Here is a 22,164-nt window from a genome sequence, read left to right on the forward strand (position 1 = left end):
CTCGAACCCGTGTTCCCTGCATTAGCAGGCAGACTCTCAACCACTGCGCCACCAGGGAAGCCCAAATTTGAGACATTTTCATCATTATTTCTTCAAATATTCTTTCTGCGCCTTTCTTTCCCTACTTCTGGGACTCCTGTTTTGTATATATTGATTTACTTGATGTGCTCCACTGGTCTTTAAGGCTTGGTTATTTTTCTTCATTATTTTTTCTTTTTGCTACTCTGAATAACTTCAATGGACCTCTCTTCAAGTTTGCTGATTCTTTCTTCTGCCAGCTCAAATCTGCTGTGAAGGTCTTCTAGTGAAGTTTTCATTTCAGTTATTGTACTTTTAGCTTCAGAATATCTGTTTGATTCCTTTTTTATAATTTCTATCTCTTCATCAATATTCTCTATTTGGTGAAACATCATTCTTCTGGAGTGATGTCCATTGTTTCCTTTAGCTCTTCAATTTAAAATCTTTGTTTAGTAAGTCCAATATCTGTGTTTCCTCAGAGACCGATTGTGTTAATTTCTTTTTTTCTATGAAAGGACCATATTTTCTTGTTTCTTTGCATACCTTATAATTTTTTTGTTGTTGAAAAGCTAACATTTTGATATTACAGTGGACCCTTGAACAACATAGGTTTGAATTGCAGTTCTACTTATACATTTTTTCACTTTTAATACATACTACAATACAACATAATCCGTGGTGGTCTGCAAATATGGTACCATGGATATGGAGGGCTGACTGTAAAGTTATGCATGGATTTTGACTGCACAGAGGGTTGGCACTCCTAAACCCCACATTGTTTAAAGGTCAACTGTATAACGTGGTAACTTTGGAAATCACATTCTTGCCTTTCCTCAGGGTGTGTTGTTATTGCTTGATGTGGGTTGTAGTTGCTTGTATGTTTAGTGAGTTTTCTAAACTATTTGTTGAAGATTGTGTTGTCATCTGTAGTATAAAATCTCAATTCCTTTAGCTTGTAGGCAGTTAGTGGTTTGACAAATAATTTCTTTAATGCCTTAAGTCACCTTTTTCTTGGGGCTTCCCTGGTGGTGCAGTGGTTAAGAATCTGCCTGCTAATGCAAGGGACATGGGTTTGAGCCCTGGTCCAGGAAGATCCCACATGCCGCAGAGCAACTAAGCCCATGTGCCACAGCTACTGAGCCTGAGCTCTGGAGCCCGCGAGCCACAACTACTGAGCCCATGTGCCACAACTACTGAAGCCCATACACCTAGAGCCCATGCTCTACAACAAGAGAAGCCACCGCAATGAGAAGCCCGCGCACTGCAGTGAAGAGTAGGCCCTGCTCCCTGCAACTAGAGAAAGCCCACGTGCAGCAACAGAGACCCAACTCAGCCAAAAATAAATAAATAAATAAAAATTAAAAATTATATATATGAATAAAAAGTCACCTTTTTCTTGATTCAGCATACATTTGGTTGCTGTAAACCTTTGAGTATTTTTGAGTATTTTCCAAAGTTAATTCTGACTTTTTTTTTTTTTTTTTTGCATTTCTATGGGGGGACAGGTTCTTGGAGTTCCCTACTTTGACACTTTTGCAGACATCTCCCACCTGCTGGTATTTTTTATTAGGATTTATGAACGTGATATTTTTTCAACTTATTTAGGACTTTAAAATTTTCTTTCAGCAATGTCTTATAGTTTTCATCATACAGGTCTTGAAGATATTTTATTAAATTTGTCCCTGTTTTATGTTTTTAAGCTATATATGTATTTTTAAATTTTCTCCTTTTACTTGATCATGCTAGTATATAGAAATACAGTTGTTTTTTGTATGTTACCTTGAATCTTGAAAGCTTGCTGAATTCACTTATTCTAGTAATTTTTTGTAGATTCCTTAGGAATTCCTATATATACAGTTATGTTATATGTGAATAAAGGCAGTTAACCCTTTTCATTCCAATAAATATGCCTTTTAGTTCTTTTTCTTGCCTCACTGCACTGGCTAGGACCTCTACTACAATACTGGATAGAACTGTTAAGAGTAGACATGTTTGCCTTATTCCTGACCTTAAGTGGAAAGCATTCACCCTTTCACCATTGAGTATGATGTTGACTATAGATTTTGTGTAGATGCTCATCCTTAGGTTGAAGAAGTCCCTTTCTATTCCTAGTTTATTGAGAATTTTCATCATGAATTGGTGCTGAATTTTGTCAGTGCTCTTCTGCCTCTACTGAGGTGATCAATATAGTTTTTCTTTTCTAGTCTTTTAAATATGGTGAATTAATTACATTGATTGATTCTCTAATATTAAGCCAATCTTGCATTCTCAGGATAAACCTCACTTGCTTATGATTTGTTATCCTCTTATACATTACAGGATTTAATTTGCTAAAATTCTGTTAATGACTTTTGCGTATATGTTTTTCAGGGCCTATAGCTTTTTTTTTCCTTCTGTTTTTTATTGTAATGTATTTGTCAGGTTTGAGTGTTAGGACAATATTGGTTTTATAAAATGGGTTGGGAAGTATTCTTTTCTACTTTCTGGAAGAGTTTTGTAGAATTAGTGTTATTTCTTCCATAAATATTTGGTAGAATTCACAATGAAACTATTTGAGCTTGGAATTTTTTATGGAAAGTCTTTTATTATTATAGTGATAAAATATACATAACATAAAATTTACCATTTTAACCATTTTTAGGTGTACAGTTCAGTGGCATTAAGTATATTCATGTTGTGCAACCATTACCACCATCTCTCTCCAGACCTTTATAATCTTTCCAGACTGATTCTCTCTACCCCTTAAACAATAACACCCCCCGAACACCGCATCCCCATTCCCTGGTAACCACCATTCTATTTTCTTTCTCTATGAATTTGACTAATCTAGTTACCTCATATAAGTGGAATTGTACAGGGAATTCCCTGGCAGTCCAGTGGTTAGGACTCTGCGCCTTCACTGCTGAGGGTGTGGACTCAATCCCTGGTCAGGGAACTAAGATCCCACAAGCCACACAGCACTGCCAAAAAAAAAAAAAAAAAAGGTGGACTCATACAATATTTGTCTTTTTTGTGTTTGGCTTGTTTCACTTAGCATGTCATTAGGGTTCATCCATGATGTAGCATGTCAGAATTTCATTCCTTTTTAAGGCTAAATAATATTCTATTAAATGCATATACTGCATTTTGTTTATTATTTATCCATTGATAGACACTTGGGTTGTTTCCACCTTTTGTCTATTGTGAATAATGCTGCTATGAACATGGGTATACAAATATTTTGTCAAATCCTTGCTTTCAAATCTTTGGGGTATATACCCAGAATTGGAATTGCTGGATCATATGGCAATTCTATGTTTGACTTTTTGAGGAATTGTCATACTGTTTTCCACAGTGGCTGTCATTTTACATTCCAGCAGCAATGCACAAGGGTTGTGATTTCTCCACATTCTTACCAACACTTGCTATTTTCTATTTTTGATAATAGCCATTCTAATGGGTATGAAGTGGTATATCACTGTGATTTTAATTTACATTCCTCTAATGATTGGTGTACGGGAAGGTTTAAAACTCTGAATTCAATTTTTAAAATTTATATACAACTATACAGGTTATTTCTTCTTGAGTGAAATTTGATAGGTTGTGTCTCTGAAGGAATTTCTGTTTAATCTAATTGTTGAATTAATCACATAAAGTTGTTCAAAATATTGCCTTATTAATTTTTATGTCTGTAGGATCTGTAGCAATGTTGTCTCTTTCATTCCAGATATTGGTTATTCGTGTTTCTCTTGTTTTCTTCATGAATCCAGCTAGACATTTATCAATTTTATTGCTTTTTACAAAGAACAAGCTTTTGGTTTCATTGACTTTTTTCCAGTTCTTTGTCTACTTTCTCTTTCATTGATTTATGCCTTTACCTTTGTTATCCTATTTCTTTTCCTTACTTTGGATTTAAAATGCATTTCTTTTTTAAGTTTCTTATTGTGGAAGAATCTTACAGTGGATCACCGGTTTTATACCTTTCTTCTTTTTAATATAAGCACTTCTACCACATTCTATTGCTCATTCAAACCATTCCTGACACAATGTAGAGGGAACTACACAAGGATGTGAATACCAGGGGGTGGGGATCAGTGGAGGCCATCTTGGAGACTCGCATCTCCAAGTTGATTCTGGGTTCTCTATTATTAGATTTAAAGGCATTACTGATCCTGTTTCTTGTGATTAAGAAGTGAGCATTGATAGTTCATGGTATGCAATAGCAAAACAGCTACTTAAATTATCACCTGTAGACACTATAGTTAAGTGCATGTAGAAGGCAAAGCTTTTGGTAACCAGGTAGTTGCTGCCATAAAACATGTTAGTGAAAGTCTGGGATATAATAGGGTTTATTGATTGTTGTTTCTAAGTGTGCTGGGTAACTTTGGGAAAGAAAATGGTTAGTTCAGGGCTTTGAATTCCCAACTCAAGATCCACCTAAAAAATCTAAAAGATTTTATGACTACCCTAAAAGAAGCCCTTATTACAATATTTCCTTGTTCTGCAATCATAATGCAATTTATTTTTTATTTCATTAATTAATTAATTCGTTTGTTTTATTTTTGGCTGTGCTGGGTCTTCGTTGCTGTGCACGGGCTTTCTCTAGTTGCGGTGAGCAGGGGCTGTTCTTCCTTGCAGTGCTTGGGCTTCTCATCATCGTGGCTTCTCTTGTTGCAGAGCATGGGCTCTAGGCGCACGAGCTTCAGTAGTTGTGGCATGTGGGCTCAGTAGTTGTGGCTCATGCGTTCTAGAGCTCAGGCTCAGTAGTTGTGGCGCATGGGCTTAGTTGCTCCATGGCATGTGGGATCTTCCTGGATCAGGGATCAAACCCGTGTCTCCTGCATTGGCAAGCAGATTCCTAAGCACTGTGCCACCAGGGAAGTCAGACGTTTAAAGTTTTTATTACCTCTTTTGGTTTTTTTGCCGTACGCGGGCCTCTCACTGTTGTGGCCTCTCCTGCTGCGGAGTACAGGCTCCAGACGCGCAGGCTCAGCAGCCATGGCTCATGGGCCCAGCCTCTCCGCGGCATGTGGGATCTTCCCGGACCGGGGCACGAACCCGTGTCCCCTGCATCGGCAGGCGGACTCTCAACCACTGCGCCACCAGGGAAGCCCCAGTGATGTTCTTTTAAACTGAAAGACATCCAGCTAGCCATCTTAAGAGAGTGAAGAGAAAATCAGAGCCATTACTGCAGATGTGACACAGTTGCTAAATATTTCAGGGCTTCTTTAAAAAATAGATAGATAGATAGATAGATAGATAGGTAGGTAGAGTTTTCCTTCAAAGAAAAAAGGCCAACATAGTTGAGTGTGAGGACTCTATTTTACCTGTATGGGTACCCCCCTAAACCCTGCTCTTGTTTTTAAGCAGGATGGGAATATCTTACCCCAGCATCTTTAAATGTTCTCTTTATTTTCTTCTGAATAGCCTGTAATATTCCTTTGCCTTTACAATTTATATACTTAACTGATAGATGTCCAAAGATCTTTCTTTCTGAAACTATGATTGCCCTTTCTATGTTGATAAAACTCTTATTTCAGGAAATTTAAACTGCTTTCCATGACTGTGATACTTCTTTTAGGTCTATCAAAATCCCTTTCATTATTATTGAACTGTAGTAGCTGTGCTTCACTAATGAACAGGAACGTTTCTTTCTTTCTTTTATTGATAGAAACTGGTTGAATAATTTATTAACACACCATTTTGCTGATGCTTTATATGTGAATGTGGACCATAAGAACAGTCCTTATAAAATCTGTTTTGCTCCTTTTTTCCTGCTCTTACAGAATAAAGATATTCAGCCTATAAAATTTCCAATTATACATCAGCAAGAAGTGAAGATTTATTTTCCCATCAGGCTTACACCCAACTTTCTGGCATTTCCTCATCATCCCATGGGAATGTTATATCGTTATAAAGTACAGGTATGATGTCTTATAATGAGAATTCACAAAGAAATGTCAGTTTCTCTGATAGCTTAATTTATTGAAGGTTAATGTTAAATCTTATTTCCCCCTAATCCTAGCAGTATAACTCAGTTTTGGGTGACAACCAAATCATGCTCTTGAATACTGTCATCCTAAGAATACTTGGTGTACTTTCCTTCTCTTCCATATATCCTTTCCTTGTGAGTTTTATAAAGTTTTGTCAAGCTCCCCTGTGCTCTTTTTTGACATTTTGTGATACTGCCATTACATAATCCCCCTTTAGTATTACCCTTCCCCATTTAGTTACTTTAATATAGCATCACAGTTTCTTAATGTTCCAGAAATAATTTATTGTATAGTTTTATTATTTCCTAAACTTTATTTCACCAGATTTTACATCTTCAGTTAAATTCCAATTTTCTTCCTATACTAATTAAATATAAGGGTGTATTTTTTTCATAGGTAGAGGGTGGCAGTGGCAATTTCACCTGGACCTCTTCTAATGAAACAGTGGCCATGGTAACCACTAAAGGAGTGGTGACGACAGCTGGTCAGGTCAGGGGGAACAGCACTGTTTTGGCCCGAGATGTACAAAATCCTTTTCGATATGGGGAAATTAAGGTAAGCACCTCTCCAAAAAACGTTCATATCTCCTCTGAGACATTACTGTCTAAATTTAAGTACAGTAACACGTTAAAATTTTTTTTTTCTTTTTCAAGTTGGCTGTTTTAAAATGATCCTCAGGACTTCCCTAGTGGTCCAGTGGTTAAGACTCTGCGCTTCCAAGGCAGGGGGCATGGGTTTGATCCCTAGTCAGGGAACTAAGATCCCCTGCTGTCAACAATGGGAAGCCAACACAGATTTTTCCTAAAGTCAATAATATGGTAAACACAAAGAAAGAAAACTACAGGCCAATATCACTGATGAACATAGATGCAAAAATCCTCAACAAAATACTAGCAAACAGAATCCAACAGCACATTAAAAGGATCATACACCATGATCAAGTGGGGTTTATTCCAGGAATGCAAGGATTCTTCGATACACGCAAATCAATCAACGTGATACACCATATTAACAAATTGAAGGAGAAAAAGCATATGATCATCTCTACAGATGCAGAGAAAGCTTTTGACAAAATTCAACACCCATTTATGATAAAAACCCTGCAGAAAGTAGGCATAGAGGGAACTTTCCTCAACATAATAAAAGGCCATATATGACAAACCCACAGCCAACATCATCCTCAATGATGAAAAACTGAAACCATTTCCACTAAGATCAGGAACAAGACAAGGTTGCCCACTCTCACCACTCTTATTCAAAAGTTTTGGAAGTTCTAGCCACAGCAATCAGAGAAGAAAAAGAAATAAAAGGAATCCAAATCAGAAAAGAAGAAGTAAAACTGTCACTGTTTGCAGATGACATTATACTAGACATAGAGAATCCTAAAGATGCTACCAGGAAACTACTAGAGCTAATCAATGAATTTGGTAAAGTAGCAGGATACAAAATTAATGCACAGAAATCTCTGGCATTCTTATACACTAATGATGAAAAATCTGAAAGTGAAATTAAGAAAACACTCCCATTTACCACTGCAACAAAAAATAAAATATCTAGGAATAAACCTACCTAAGGAGACAAAAGACCTGTATGCAGAAAATTATAAGACACTGATGAAAGAAATTAAAGATTATACAAATAGATGGAGAGATATACCATGTTCTTGGATTGGAAGAATCAACATTGTGAAAAAAACTCTACTACCCAAAGCAATCTACAGATTCAATGCAATCCCTATCAAACTACCACTGGCATTTTTTACAGAATTAGAACAAAAAATTTCACAATTTTTATGGAAACACAAAAGACCCCGAATAGCCAAAGCAATCTTGAGAACGAAAAATGGAGCTAGTGGGATCAGGCTCCCTGACTTCAGACTATACTACAAAGCTACAGTAATCAAGACAGTATGGTACTGGCACAAAAACAGAAAGATAGATCAATAGAACAGGATAGAAAGCCCAGAGATAAACCCATGCACATATGGTCACCTTATTTTTGATAAAGGAGGCAAGAATATACAGTGGAGGGCTTCCCTGGTGGCGCAGTGGTTGAGAGTCTGCCTGCCGATGCAGGGGATGCGGGTTCGTGCCCCGGTCCGGGAAGATCCCACATGCCGTGGAGCAGCTGGGCCCGTGAGCCATGGCCGCTGGGCCTGCGCATCCGGAGCCTGTGCTCTGCAGCAGGAGAGGCCACAACAATGAAAGGCCCGTGTAGCGCAAACCCCCCCCCCAAAAAAAAAAACCAAAAAAGAATATACAGTGGAGAAAAGACAGCCTCTTCAATAAGTGGTGCTGGGAAAACTGGACAGGTACATGTAAAATATGAAATTAGAACACTCCCTAACACCATACACAAAAATAAACTCAAAATGGATTAAAGACCTAAATGTAAGGCCAGACAGTATCAAACTCTTAGAGGAAAACATAGGCAGAACATTCTATAACATAAATCACAGCAAGATCCTTTTTGAACCACCTCCTAGAGGAATGGAAATAAAAACAAAAATAAACAAATGGGACCTAATGAAACTTCAAAGCTTTTGCACAGCAAAGGAAACCATAAACAAGACCAAAAGACAACCCTCAGAATGGGAGAAAATATTTGCAAATGAAGCAACTGACAAAGGATTAATCGCCAAAATTTACAAGCAGCTCATGCAGCTCAATAACAAATAAACAAACAACCCAATCCAAAAATGGGCAGAAGACCTAAATAGACATTTCTCCAAAGAAGATATACAGATTGTCAACAAACACATGAAAGAATGCTCAACATCATTAATCATTAGAGAAATGCAAATCAAAACTACAATGAGATATCATCTCACACCAGTCAGAATGGCCATCATCAAAAAATCTAGAAACAGTAAATGCTGGAGAGGGTGTGGAGAAAAGGTAATGCTCTTGCACTGTTGGTGGGAATGTAAATTGATACAGCCACTATGGAGAACAGTATGGAGGTTCCTTAAAAAACTAAAAATAGGGGGCTTCCCTGGTGGCGCAGTGGTTGGGAGTCCGCCTGCCGATGCGGGGGACATGGGTTTGTGCCCCGGTCTGGGAGGATCCCACATGCCACAGAGCGGCTGGGCCCGTGAGCCATGGCCGCTGAGCCTGTGGGTCCAGAGCCTGTGCTCCGCAACGGGAGAGGCCACAACAGTGAGAGGCCCGCGTACCGCAAAACAAAACAAAACAAAACAAAAAAAAGAGTCATGTACCAAAATGTTCACTGCAGCTCTGTTTACAATAGCCAGGATATGGAAACAACCTAAGTGTCCATCGACAGATGAATGGATAAAGAAGATGTGGCACATATATACAATGGAATATTACTCAGCCATAAAAAGAAACAAAATTGAGTTATTTGTAGTGAGGTGGATGGACCTGGAGTCTGTCATACAGAGTGAAGTAAATCAGAAGGAGAAAAACAAATACCGTATGCTAACACATATATATGGAATCTAAGAAAAAAAATGTCATGAAGAGCCTAGGGGTAGGACGGGAATAAAGACACAGACCTACTAAAGCATGGACTTGAGGATATGGGGAGGGGGAAGGGTAAGCTGTGATAAAGTGAGAGAGTGGCATGGACATATATACACTACCAAATGTAGGGTGGATAGCTAGTAGGAAGCAGCCGCATGGCACAGGGAGATCAGCTATGTGGTTTGTGACCACCTAGAGGGTTGGGATAGGGAGGGTGGGAGGGAGGGAGACGCAAGAGGGAAGAGATACGGGAACATATGTATATGTATAACTGATTCACTTTGTTGTAAAGCAGAAACTAACACACCATTGTAAAGCAATTATACTCCAATAAAGATGTTAAAAAAATATAATAATAATATGGTAAAGCCTGTGTTTAGAAAGATATCTAATTATTTTTATAGTCAGACAACAACAACTACAATATATTTTTTTAAGAGGAATGAAAGATAGTGTCTGGAGCTTTATACTAGTAGACTAGAATAGAATGAAAGAAGAAAGTGAAGGCAAAGTATCCAGTTAAGCCTAAACTAACAGAATGGTATTGAGAATAAAGAAAAGAGGACAAATTCAGGGTTATTTTAGAGGTAGATTAATCAGATTTGATGCGTAGTGGGGTGGGAAAAAGTGAAAGATTAAGCTTTGGCAGCTTGGTGGATAGAAAACACAAGAAAAGGGGAGTTCCTTGGTGGTCTAGTAGTTAGGATTCGGCGCTTTCACTTCCGTGGCCTGGGTTCAATCCCTTTTCGGGGAACTGAGATCCCACAAGCCATGTGGCACAGTGCCCCCCTACCCTCGCCAAAAAAAAAACAAGAAAAGGAAAAAGAATAAGAGGAAGATAATGAATTCAGTTTTGGATACATTTAATGTGGGACTACCCTGGTGGTCCAATGGTTAAGACTCTGCTCTTCCACTGGGGCACAGGTTCGATCCTTGGTTGGGGAGCTAAGATCCTGCATGCCTCGTGCACTGCCAAAACAAAAAAAACCCAAACGGGCTTCCCTGGTGGCTCAGTGGTTGAGAGTCCGCCTGCCAATGCAGGGGACACGGGTTTGTGCCCCGGTCCGGGAAGATCCCACATGCGGCGGAGCTGCTGGGCCCGTGAGCCATGGCCGCTGAGCCTGTGCGTCCGGAGCCTATGCTCCGCAACGGGAGAGGCCACAACAGTGAGAGGCCCGCGTACCACAAAAAAAAGAAATGCTTTCTTTTATTCTAAGACTTTCCTAACATAACTTTCTTGAAAGATTAATTTTATTCCCCTCCAGATATGTGTTCTGAAACTGAACAAAATGAAAATGTTACCATTTCATGCTGATGTAGAGATTGGCCAGATTATAGAAATCCCCATTGCCATGTATCATGTAAATAAGGAAACCAAAGAGGCCATCGCGTTCACAGACTGCTCTCATTTATCCTTGGATTTGAACATGGATAAGCAAGGAGTCTTCACTCTTCTCAAAGAAGGTAAGAGTAGGCTTTTTATTTTTTCCTTTCTTTGTCTTTGAATTAAAGGACCAATCAACAATTCAGAAACTATGAATTACAGTCTAAATTCACACATTGGGGATTCCCTAGTGGTCCAGTGGTAGGGACACTGGGCTTTCACTGCCAAGGGCCCGGTTTCAGTCCCTGGTCGGGGAACTAAGATCCCACGAACCGCGCGGTGTGGCCAAAAAAATTAAAAATTAAATTTAGATATTACCTTTCTTTATAATACTTTTATTTATTCTGTCAACTGCCTGTATTAGGTGTTACAATATGATGTAGAAACAAAGGCACAAAAATTGAATAACATGTCCAGGGTTCATTGTGGCCAGACAATATCAGTTTTTAGTCATATTAAAGGCTTCTCTTTCCAGCCTCAAGCTCTTCTTTCTTTCTTTCTTTCGTTCTTTCTTTCTTTAATATATGTACTACACCTCTTTCTAAGAGGACTGTATTGCCATTTAATGTCTGTATATATTAAATTTATTCTGAAAAAGAAAATACCTTTTTAATAAGAAAAGAATATGAATAAACTATCCATATGGATCAATATCATTTACCGTTATGGAACTTCATATTTTATCCTGATCACCACTGTTTTTTCATCAATAATAATGACAGTAGTACCATCTAACATTTGTTTAGCATTTCTATTTCATAGGCTCTGTTCTGAATACTTTTCATATACTAACTCATTTAATTCTCACAATACATCTATAAAGTTGATATCAACTTGGACTCCTCTTTTGCCCTTGTTAATTATACTATACAATATCTCTCACCTCTCCTCTGTTCTTAGGCTGTCTCTCCCCATTTTTAGGCCCTCATTATCTCTCACTGAGAATTTAACGATATCCTCCTAACTGTTCTTGCCTTTGATAATCATGGCTACCAGATAGACCTTCATGAAGCTCAATTTCAAAATTAATTTTCCTGCTCAAAAATTTTGAGAGGTGGACTTCCCTGGTGGCACGCTGGTTAAGAATCTGCCTGCCAATGCAGGGGACACGGGTTCGAGCCCTGGTCCGGGTAGATCCCACATGCCGTGGAGCAAGTAAGCCTGTGTGCCACAACTACTGAGCCTGCGCTCTAGAGCCCGCAAGCCACAACTACTGAGCCCACATGCCACAACTACTGAGCCCACATGCCACAACTACTGAAGCCTGCGCACCTAGAGCCTGTGCTCCGCAACAAGAGAAGCAACCACAATGAGAAGCCCCCGCACCGCAACGAAGAGTAGCCCCTGCTCGCCACAACTAGAGAAAGCCCGTGCACAGCAACAAAGACCCAAAACAGCCAAAAATAAAAATTAATTAATTAATTAATTATTTTAAAAAGTATACAATTCAATTAAAAAAAAAATTTGAGAGGCTTCTCCCTGCCCGTGGACAACAGCCAAAATCCTTTTAGTTTAGTATTAAAGGCCCTCTACAGTGTAACCCAACCTACTTTTTGGAGCTTCATGCTTTGGTTTCATGTATGGCTCTAGCTAAACTAACTACTTTAGTTAAAATTTCCCATAAATCTCTTTCATATACTCATTTGTATCTCATTTATATTTCTATCTTTGTTCATTTATTTGTCAGCTTAAGATACTCTCTTCTGCATATCTAAACCTTTCTTGATCTCTCCAGCTAAAAGTAATCATTCTGTTTTCTAGACTTCTATAATGCTTATCATTTTCTACTAATAGTTTAATTTATGTAAATGTTCACCCTCCCCTTCTAAACTATATATGCCTTGAGGTCAGGATCTTTGCTCATATTTGTATCCTCACCATACATAGAACTGTGTCTTACATGATATATATCTGTTAATAGAAGGAACATTATTTTATATCAACTTAATATAAATAATTGGGGTCTAGTAGTGTGTGAGATTAAGAATTTTTTAAAATATTAAAATTCTTGTATTTCTATAGACTGATTTCCTTGAGGACCGATGGCTTATTACCCTACTGAAGTCAAGGTTTTTGATTTGCAGGTGTTCAAAGACCAGGACCAACACACTGTTCCAGTGTACATATAGCAGCCAAATCTCTGGGCCATACTTTGGTAACAGTTAGTGTGACTGAATATGAAGAGTATTTGGAGAGCAGTGCCACATTTGCTGCTTATGAACCCCTAAAGGTGAGATATTTCACGCTAAAGAACTGCCATATCTTTTCATGGACCCCACCACGTCCACTTGGGGGCTTCCTACCTATCTGTGATCTCTATTAAAGATCAGTGATATTTATGTTCTCTTTACTTACCACTCTCTTGTTTTTAGACCCACAACTCCCTCATCAAATCTGAGTATCAGGGAGTTTATGCTATCATGTTTCAGCCACAGGAATATTTATAAGTTGTATCAGCAAGTTTTATTATTTATTTATTTATTTATTTGGGGGTGGGGCTGTGTCGGCTCTTAGTTGTGGTACATGGGCTCTTTGTTGCAGTGTACAGGCTTCTCTCTAGTTGTGGCGGGTGGCACGCGCGGGTTTAATTGCGCCGCGGCATGTGGGATCTTAGTTCCCCAAACAGGGATCAAACCCGTGTCCCCTGCATTGGAAGGCGGATTCTTTTTTTTTTTTTTAAATAAATTTATTTATTTATTTTTGGCTGCCTTGGGTCTTTGTTGCTGTGTGCGGGCTTTCTCTAGTTGTGGTGAGTGGGGGCTACTCTTCATTGTGGTGCGCGGGCTTCTCATCGTGGTGGCTTCTGTTATTGCAGAGAACGGGCTCTGGGGCACACGGGCTTCAGTAGTTGTGGCACGCGGGCTCAGCAGTTGTGACTCTTGGGCTCTAGAGCGCAGGCTCAGTAGTTGTGGCATGTGGGATCTTCCCAGACCAGGGCTCGAACTCGTGTCCCCTGCATTGGCAGGCGGATTCTTAGCCACTGTGCCACCAGGGAAGCCCCTGGAAGGCAGATTCTTTACCACTGGACCACCAGGGAATTCCCAACAAGTTTTAGATATTTTGCTTTCTTTCCTCTTTTTTTTTCTCTTTTTTACTGAGATATAAAAAACATATAGTAAAGTACACTAATCTTAAGGTACTATTTTTTTTGTTTGTTTGGCTGCACCAGGTCTTAGTTGCAGGATCTTTAGTTGCGGCACGCGAACTCTTAGTTGCAGCATGTGGAATCTAGTTCCCTGACCAGGGATCAAACCCGGGCCCCCTGCATTGGGAACGTGGAGTCTTAGCCACTGGACCACCAGGGAAGTCTCTTAAGGGACTGTTTGAATTTTCACATATGTACGTATCTTTGTAACACCACCTGGAAGAAGATACAGAATATTAGTATACTCTCTTTTGAAGAACTCTGAAAGAAAACCTTCCACCCTAGGGAGGGAAGTCAATCATCTTTTACCCTTTATACTTACAAATTTTCAGCACAACAGTCATCATTTTGGCCCCCAAGGATTGGTCCATTATAATTGGGATATTACAACAGGTGGCAGTTCAAAATAAAAGTAGATAGGGACTTCCCTGGTGGTCCAGTGGGTAGGACTCCATGCTCCCAATGCAGGGGGCCCAGATTCAATCCCTGGTCTGGGAACTAGATCCCCACATGCATGCCATAACTAAGAAGTCCACATGCTGCAACTGAAGATCCCGCACGCCGCAACGAAGATCCTGCGTGCTGCAACTAAGAGCAGCCTAAATAAGTAAATAAATAATTTTAAAAATAAAAAGATAAAAGTAGATAGAGGGATCCCTGGTGGCGCAGTGGTTGAGAGTCCGCCTGCTGATGCAGGGGACACGGGTTCGTGCCCTGGTCCGGGAAGATCCCACATGCCGGGGAGCGGCTAGGCCTGTGAGCCATAGCCGCTGAGCCTGTGCGTCCGGAGCCTGTGCTCCGCAACAGGAGAGGCCACAACAGTGAGAGGCCCGCGTACCGCAAAAAAAAAAAAAAAAAAAAAAAGTAGATAGAGCCTGGCATACTTTCTATATATTTGAGTCCTTCAGGAGCTAAAATTGATGTCTAGGGGCTTCCCTGGTGGCACAGTGGTTAAGAATCCACCTGCTGATGCAGGGGACACGGGTTTGAGCCCTGGTCCGGGAAGATCCCACATGCCGCAGAGCAACTAAGCCTGTGAGCCACAAGTGTTGAGCCTGCGCTCTATAGCCTGTGAGCCACAACTACTGAAGCCCGCGCGCCTAGAGCCTGTTCTCGTCAACAAGAGAAGCCACCGCAATGAGAAGCCCGCGCACCGCAACGAAGAGTAGCCCCCACTCGCCGCAACCAGAGAAAAGCCCGCACGCAGCAACGAAGACCCAACCCAGCCAAAAATAATAGAAAGTAAAATAAAATTTTAAAAATAAACAACAAAAAAAATTGATGTCTACAAGTTCTTGCTGATACATATTGACAAATACTGACTCAGTGCCTCTTAGGATGAGGAGGCATCCACAGGGAAAAAGTTGTCAATGAAAGAAGCAAGGTAAGCTATTAATATTAAAAAGATAACTTGTTCGTTAATATTTGCATTTTGGGCTTCCCTGGTGGCGCAGTGGTTGAGAGTCCACCTGCCGATACAGGGGACACGGGTTTGTGCCCCGGTCCGGGAAGATCCCACGCGCCACGGAGCGGCTGGGCCTGTGAGCCGTGAACGTTGGGCCTGCGCGTCCGGAGCCTGTGCTCTGCAACGGGAGAGGCCACAGCAGTGAGAGGCCTGCGTACCGAAAAAAAAAAAAAAAATATATATATATATATATATATATATATATATATATATATATATATATATATTTGCATTTTAAGTTGGCCTCATTGTACATTGTGCAGCCTAAGTATTAAACATATGGTTTGAGCATATTTCACTCATTCTCTTAGTGGATGAATCATCCTACTTGCCTAATTAAGTGAAAGTGCTAGGCTGCAACCCCTGGTCATTTCATGAGGTTTTTTCTTAGTTTTATCATTATCCTTACCCTAATTTTATATTTATTGAATGTCCCACAAATCAGATCTCCCCTGAATGAAAACTATCCTTAAAGGAAAGGAAGTAAGATGATGATTTTCTTTTTCTACCTAGTACTTTGGTCATGTATCTTTTTCTTTAGCTGCTGAAAAATATATGTATGTTTTACTTTTGCTATCAATCTTATGTTTCGGTACATGGTATATAGTTCTCAATTTGTCCTTTTATACATCATTTCAATTCAGTTGATCTGATTAATTTTGGACTATATACATCTAGGAAAAAGGAATAACTCCAGTTTTGCTTTCTCAGAAAGCCTTCCATGAAGCCTCTGACTAGTTTAATTTCTTCTATTTGAGGCTTGTTTGGCACTCTGTACTGTGCTTTTTTGTAACACTCATTATACTCTTTACCTACTTCAAATCTGTCTTTTCCAGACTATTAGCTCCACTGTGAGGCAGGACCTTATTTTGGCTTTCTATTACTGTATCACCAGTGGGCCATCAATGAATATTTGTTAAATTGAATTATATATACATTTTTAAGAGAATACTGCCATTAGACATAGGAATGTTTAATGTTAATAGTATTCAATATTAAATGTGATTGACTAGTTCAGGAAAGAAATATTAAAACATGGTTTGCTTACATTTTCAGAACGATTGCTTCAACTCTATACTTCATTTTGTCACTTAGTCACTGTTGTAGACACTGTGTACCATACAAAAAAACCCCTACACTTTGAGAATACTTCATTCCCCAAAAACCAGTTTCCTCATCTATAAATAGGATACAACTCCTCTGTTTACTGGAGTGAATAATACCTGTCTTGACTACCTCTTAGGTGAGAGTTCTTTGAGAAACAAATGAACTGTATAGATGTATTATTTTCATATTTTTAGGGCAGGAGTTCTTTGATACTTTAGTAAAATATCCATTTAAAATTCTTATGTAATATGGTGACAGATGGTACCTAGACTTATTGTGGTGACCATTTTGTAGTGTATAAAAATATCAAATCATTATGTTACACACCTGAGACAAGTGTAATATTATATGCCAGTTATACTTCAATTTTTTAAAAAAGAGAAAAATGAAAAATGTTTATGCACTTATTTATCAATACTTTTTATGTGCACAGCATTGTACTAAATCCCACTGAGGAAGAGAGATTCTTTCAAAAATTTGGGGTATAAGATACTCTTTTCTCTTAAGAAGTTTACATAACTAGACAGTGTAACAAGAATTATTAGATGTATATATATGAATATGTGACATATTTAAATAGCATTAGGGGATAAACAAGTATACAAATTAATGGTAGAGATAATTACTATAAGAGCTTAGAGGATGCAGACGTGGTTGTGGTCTGGAATGATTAGACATAAATTAATGGATTCTCTTGACACATGAGTTAGGCTGAATGATAGGTGGGATCTAAATTAGTACAGAGGTTGAGAAGCATTCCAAGTAAGAGACATAACATATGTTTCCTAATTTGGGAATTAAGTCTAATGTCATTTACATTATAGTTATATAACCAGTTTTTCACTTTAGAAAACTGTTGAATTCTCTAACTAATCAGGGGTTAATTTCTTTAAATGTCATCAGGCTCTAAACCCTGTGGAAGTGGCACTGGTGACATGGCACTCTGTAAAGGAAATGATATTTGAAGGGGGCCCTCGTCCATGGATCTTGGAGCCCTCACGATTCTTTTTGGAGCTGAGCATGGAGAAGACAGAGAAAATTAGAATAACACAAGTCCGGCTGCCAGCTCAGAGAAAACAGAATCAGTACATCTATCGGGTCCTGTGCCTGGATTTAGGGGAACAAGTACGGAAATGATCTTTTTCTAACATTTCTTTTAGCAATAATACTCCAAATCTTTTGTACTTCTAGCCATTCCTTTTCAGATTCTAATGGATTTAGTTTATGTACTAGATGGGGAAATTCTAATTATTGATTAAAAGATCTTTTTTTTTTAAAGCTTACTATTCTTTAAATGTACACCAAAGGTTTTGGTTTACTCATCTGAGAATTCTAACAGTTCACCAACCAAATGGTTCAAGATTTTTTTGTAGTAGGGGGCTTATTTCAATCATTTTATCACTATAATTCATTTCCTGTTGCCTAGACTAGAGGATATATAGTTTTCCACCTCCAAAGAATGTGAGGAAGGGAAATTTAAAGTGTCATCTATGGTTATCAATTTTGAAGAATGAGTTAGATCTGTGTTGATAAGAGTAATTAGTATATTGCCCTTTATCAGTTTAATTAGTTTTGATTATTTTTAGAGGTAGTGATGGCTTTATCCATAGCTGCACCCTGCTTCTACCAAAACCAGTAGCAAAGGTTTTCAGTTTGACCAGGATTGAGAATTTAAAGTATGACTATGAGGCATAGCCCAGCTAACCAGCCCCCAGGGAATTCATGTATGATTTTAACTTAATAAGAACTGTGCTGTAATCAATTGAGCTTCATTTTAATATCTCTAGTGTACTGTATTGTATATATGACTAGCTATTAGTGATTTCAATCCTAATTACCCCCTTTTGAAGCTCTCTAGCTTCTTTTTGTTTTCACATTGTTATTCATTAGTATTTCCACCAGAAATGAGTTGAAACACAAATTAGTTTTTCCACTTTTTGCCAACTGGTAACAAAAGATTTGGTGGAGGAAAAGACTGAAGTAATTGGTCAGTTAGATTTTTTTAATGTTCCCTTTGTTTCTATGATACCCTTGTTTCTCTTAGCACAGATAATTAAGAACCATAGTGTCTTTAAGGGATTTGCCTGATTATAATGTCCAAAGGGACTCTATACTGGAATTTGAATAATTCGAACACGTTTAGATTGGCACAACTGACATCAAGTGTCTACCCACAATTATCTCTTGCCCTTGTGTTTTCTTAAAGATTCTGACATTCCAAATTGGAAATCATCCAGGTGTCCTGAACCCTAGTCCAGCTGTAGAAGTTGTGCAGGTACGCTTCATATGTGCCCACCCTGCCAGCATATCAGTAACTCCGGTATATAAGGTGCCAGCTGGTGCCCAGCCATGTCCTCTGCCACAGCATAACAAACAACTGGTGAGTACAGTGTCTCCAACTAATTTACATTTTCTCTAACCTGCTTTAAGATAAATGGTCTGAAATGTAGCTTTTGTCTTATTGAAGTTAAGGAAACTCTTTTATTTGTTATCCAATCTCTGATAGTGTCTGAGAAGTGGTGATTCAATTAGGTTAGAGTTGGCTATACTTAGTGACACTTAGTGACTTTGCTTGTTGTACTTAGGTACATAGTCAGCTTGTAACTATGACAATAGGCAATTGAGAACTCTCTAAATAACGTCCAAATTGGTTTGCTAGTATCCTTCCCTACTAAATCTTTTATTAGCATTATTAGTAACTTATAGGATTTACCTCTACTCCAAACCCATATGAAGAATAATGATAAGCAATAGCATAGCTAGAAGGTAGGCAACAGGAAATGAGGAATAAATGAGTTATCTAACCTAGAAACTAGAACATCAGACTACACACTAAATGAGGTTAACTATGATTCCAAGCATGGGAAAATAGAAGTCATTTCTTAGCCTTTGCAGAATAGAACAATCCATTAATTATTCCCATTTTACAGATGAAGAAACTGAGGATCCTAGAAGTTGAGTAATTTTCCCAAGGTCATAAAGCTAGAAAGTAGCATTTTCCATCTGACTCCAAAGCACACATTATTAACTTCCTTGCTATACTGCCTTTTTATTATAAAAGAACTTATGAGATGTTGCAGTTTAGGAACTCATTTTTTTTTCAGAACCAAATTCAACATTAAATACTGTTATTTGAACTTTATAAATTATTCACTTTTTAAAAAAGCACTTAGATGGAGCAGAATAGAAGTTATCTCTATAATGGCATTGTCATTCAATATCTTTTTTTTCATTTGAAATAATTTAAGTTTCCAGGAAAAGTACAACTTTTTTCCTGGAACCATTTAAGAGTAAGTTACAAACATGATCCTCCATACTTTAGCATTTATTTCTTTTTTTGTATTTGAGTATAATTCACATACCATAAAATTCACCTGTTTAAAAGTGTACAAGTAATATTGTTAACTAAGCTCTACTTCAATTTTAAAAAGTGTACAAATCAGAGTTGTGCAACCATCACCACCATCTACCTTCAGAACATCTTCATTTCCCCAAAAAGAAACACCACACCCATTAGCAGTCACTTCCCACTTCCCCCTCCCCTAAGTCCCTGAAAACCACTAATATACTTTCTTTCTCTATAGATTTGCCTATTCTGGACACTTCATATAAATGGAATCATACAAGATATGGTGTTTACATGTAGCTTCTCGCATTTAGCATGTTTTTAAGATTCATCCAGGTTGTAGAATGAATCACTACTGCATTATTTTTTTAAGGCTGAGTTCTGTTATATAGATATACTACATTTTATTCGTCCATTTGTCAGTTGATAGATATATGGGTGGTTCCCATTTTTTGGCTCTTATGAATAATGCTACAATGAACATTCATGCACAAATTTCTGTGTGAATATATTTTCAGCTCTCTTGAGTATATATTTAGGAGTGGAAGTGCTGGGTCATATGGTAACTCTATGTTTAGCCTTTTGAAGAACTTCCAGCTGTTTTCCAAAATGGCTACCTCATTTTACATTTCCGTTACCAACATATGAGAATTCCAATTTCTCCACATTTGCCAATACTTGTTAATGTTTGTCATTTTGATTATGTCCTTCCTAATGTGTGAGAAGTGGTATGTTATAGTGGTTTTGATTTACATTTCTCAATGACTTATGACATTGTGCAACTTTCCATGTGCTTATTGGCCAGTTGTATATCTTCTTTGGAGAATGTCTATTCCAATCTTATGGGTTTTTCATCTTTTATTATTGTTATACAAGTTCTTCATGTATCCTAAATACAAGTCTTTTTGAGATATGTGATTTTCAAAACTTTTCTTCCATCTTATGGATTGTCTTTCACTTTCTTTTTTGATTGTTTTGCAATTTTTAATTGAAGTATATTTGATTTACAATGCTGTGTTAATTATTGCTGTACAGCAAAGTGACTCAGTTATACATATATATACATTCTTTTTTTTTTATTTTTTATTGGACATACATATGCATTCTTTTTCATATTCTTTTCCATTAAGGTTTATCACAGGATATTGAATATCGTTCCCTGTACTATACAGTAGGGCTTTCTTGTTTATCCATTCTATATATACCAGTTTGCATCTGCTAATCCCAAACTGCCAATCCATCCATCTCCCACCCCCTCCCCCTTGGCAACCACCAGTCTATTAAAAATATGGAATGCTTCACGAATTTGCGGGTCAGCCTTGTGCAAGGGCTATGCTAATCTTCTCTGTATCATTCCAATTTTAGTATATGTGCTGCTGAAGCGAGTACTTTCACTTTCTTTTTTTAAACTTTCACTTTCTTGATGGTGTATTTTGAAGCACAAAAGGTTTTATTTAACAATATCCAATTCATCACTTCTGTTGTTGTTTTTGTTTGTATTTTTCATGTTATATCTAAGAAACCATTGTCTAATCCAAGGGCATGAGTATTTACGCTTTTGACTTCTTCTAAGAGTTTTGTAGTTTTAGTCCTTACATTTAGGCCTCTAATCCATTTTGAGTTTATTTTTGTATATCGTGTGAAGTTGGAGTCCATCTTCATTCTTTTGCATGTGGATATCCAGTTGATCCAGCACCATCTATTAAAAAGATTATTCCTTCTCCTTTGGATCATCTTGGCACTCTTGTTGAAAATCTATTAACCATAAATGTGAGGATTTATTCCTGGGCTCACAAATCTCTTCAATTAATCCATACGTCTGTCCTTATGCCAGTACCATACTGTCTTGATTACTGTAGCTTTGTGGTAAGTTTTGAAATTGGGAAGTATGTGTCCTCCAACTCTATTCTTCTTTTTCAATATTGTTTTGGCTATTCTGAGTCCCTTGCATTTGCATATGAATTTTAGGATTCCTTTGTCAATTTCTGCAAAGAAACTAGCAGGGTTTTTTTGTTTGTTTTTTTGGTTTTATTGCAGTACGCGGGCCTCACAATGCTGTGGCCTCTCCCATTGCGGAGCACAGGCTCCGGATGCGCAGGCTCAGTGGCCATGGCTCACGGGCCTAGCCGCTCCGTGGCATGTGGGATCTTCCGGGACCGGGGCACGAACCCGTGTCCCCTGCATTGGCAGGCGGACTCTCAACCACTGCGCCACCAGGGAAGCCCCTAGCAGGGGTTTTGAC

The 22,164-nt window shown here is 38.3% G+C and overlaps 1 protein-coding gene across 1 annotated transcript in view; it reads left to right on the plus strand.

Annotated features, from left to right (window-relative positions):
• Positions 1-22,164, plus strand: part of NUP210L (nucleoporin 210 like) — a gene marked incomplete at its 3' end in the record, with an annotated part of 76,109 nt that overhangs the window by 16,715 nt on the left and 37,230 nt on the right. Inside the window, exons 9-14 of the mRNA XM_082674959.1 lie at positions 5,784-5,921; positions 6,387-6,545; positions 10,741-10,939; positions 12,944-13,089; positions 17,480-17,701; positions 18,783-18,956. Coding sequence (XP_082531085.1) covers positions 5,784-5,921; positions 6,387-6,545; positions 10,741-10,939; positions 12,944-13,089; positions 17,480-17,701; positions 18,783-18,956 — 1,038 coding nt within the window. The remainder of the gene's footprint in view (positions 1-5,783; positions 5,922-6,386; positions 6,546-10,740; positions 10,940-12,943; positions 13,090-17,479; positions 17,702-18,782; positions 18,957-22,164) is intronic.

The sequence above is a fragment of the Grampus griseus genome (assembly GCF_964374135.1).
Source record: "Grampus griseus genome assembly, chromosome: 1".
Lineage (NCBI taxonomy): Eukaryota > Metazoa > Chordata > Mammalia > Artiodactyla > Delphinidae > Grampus > Grampus griseus.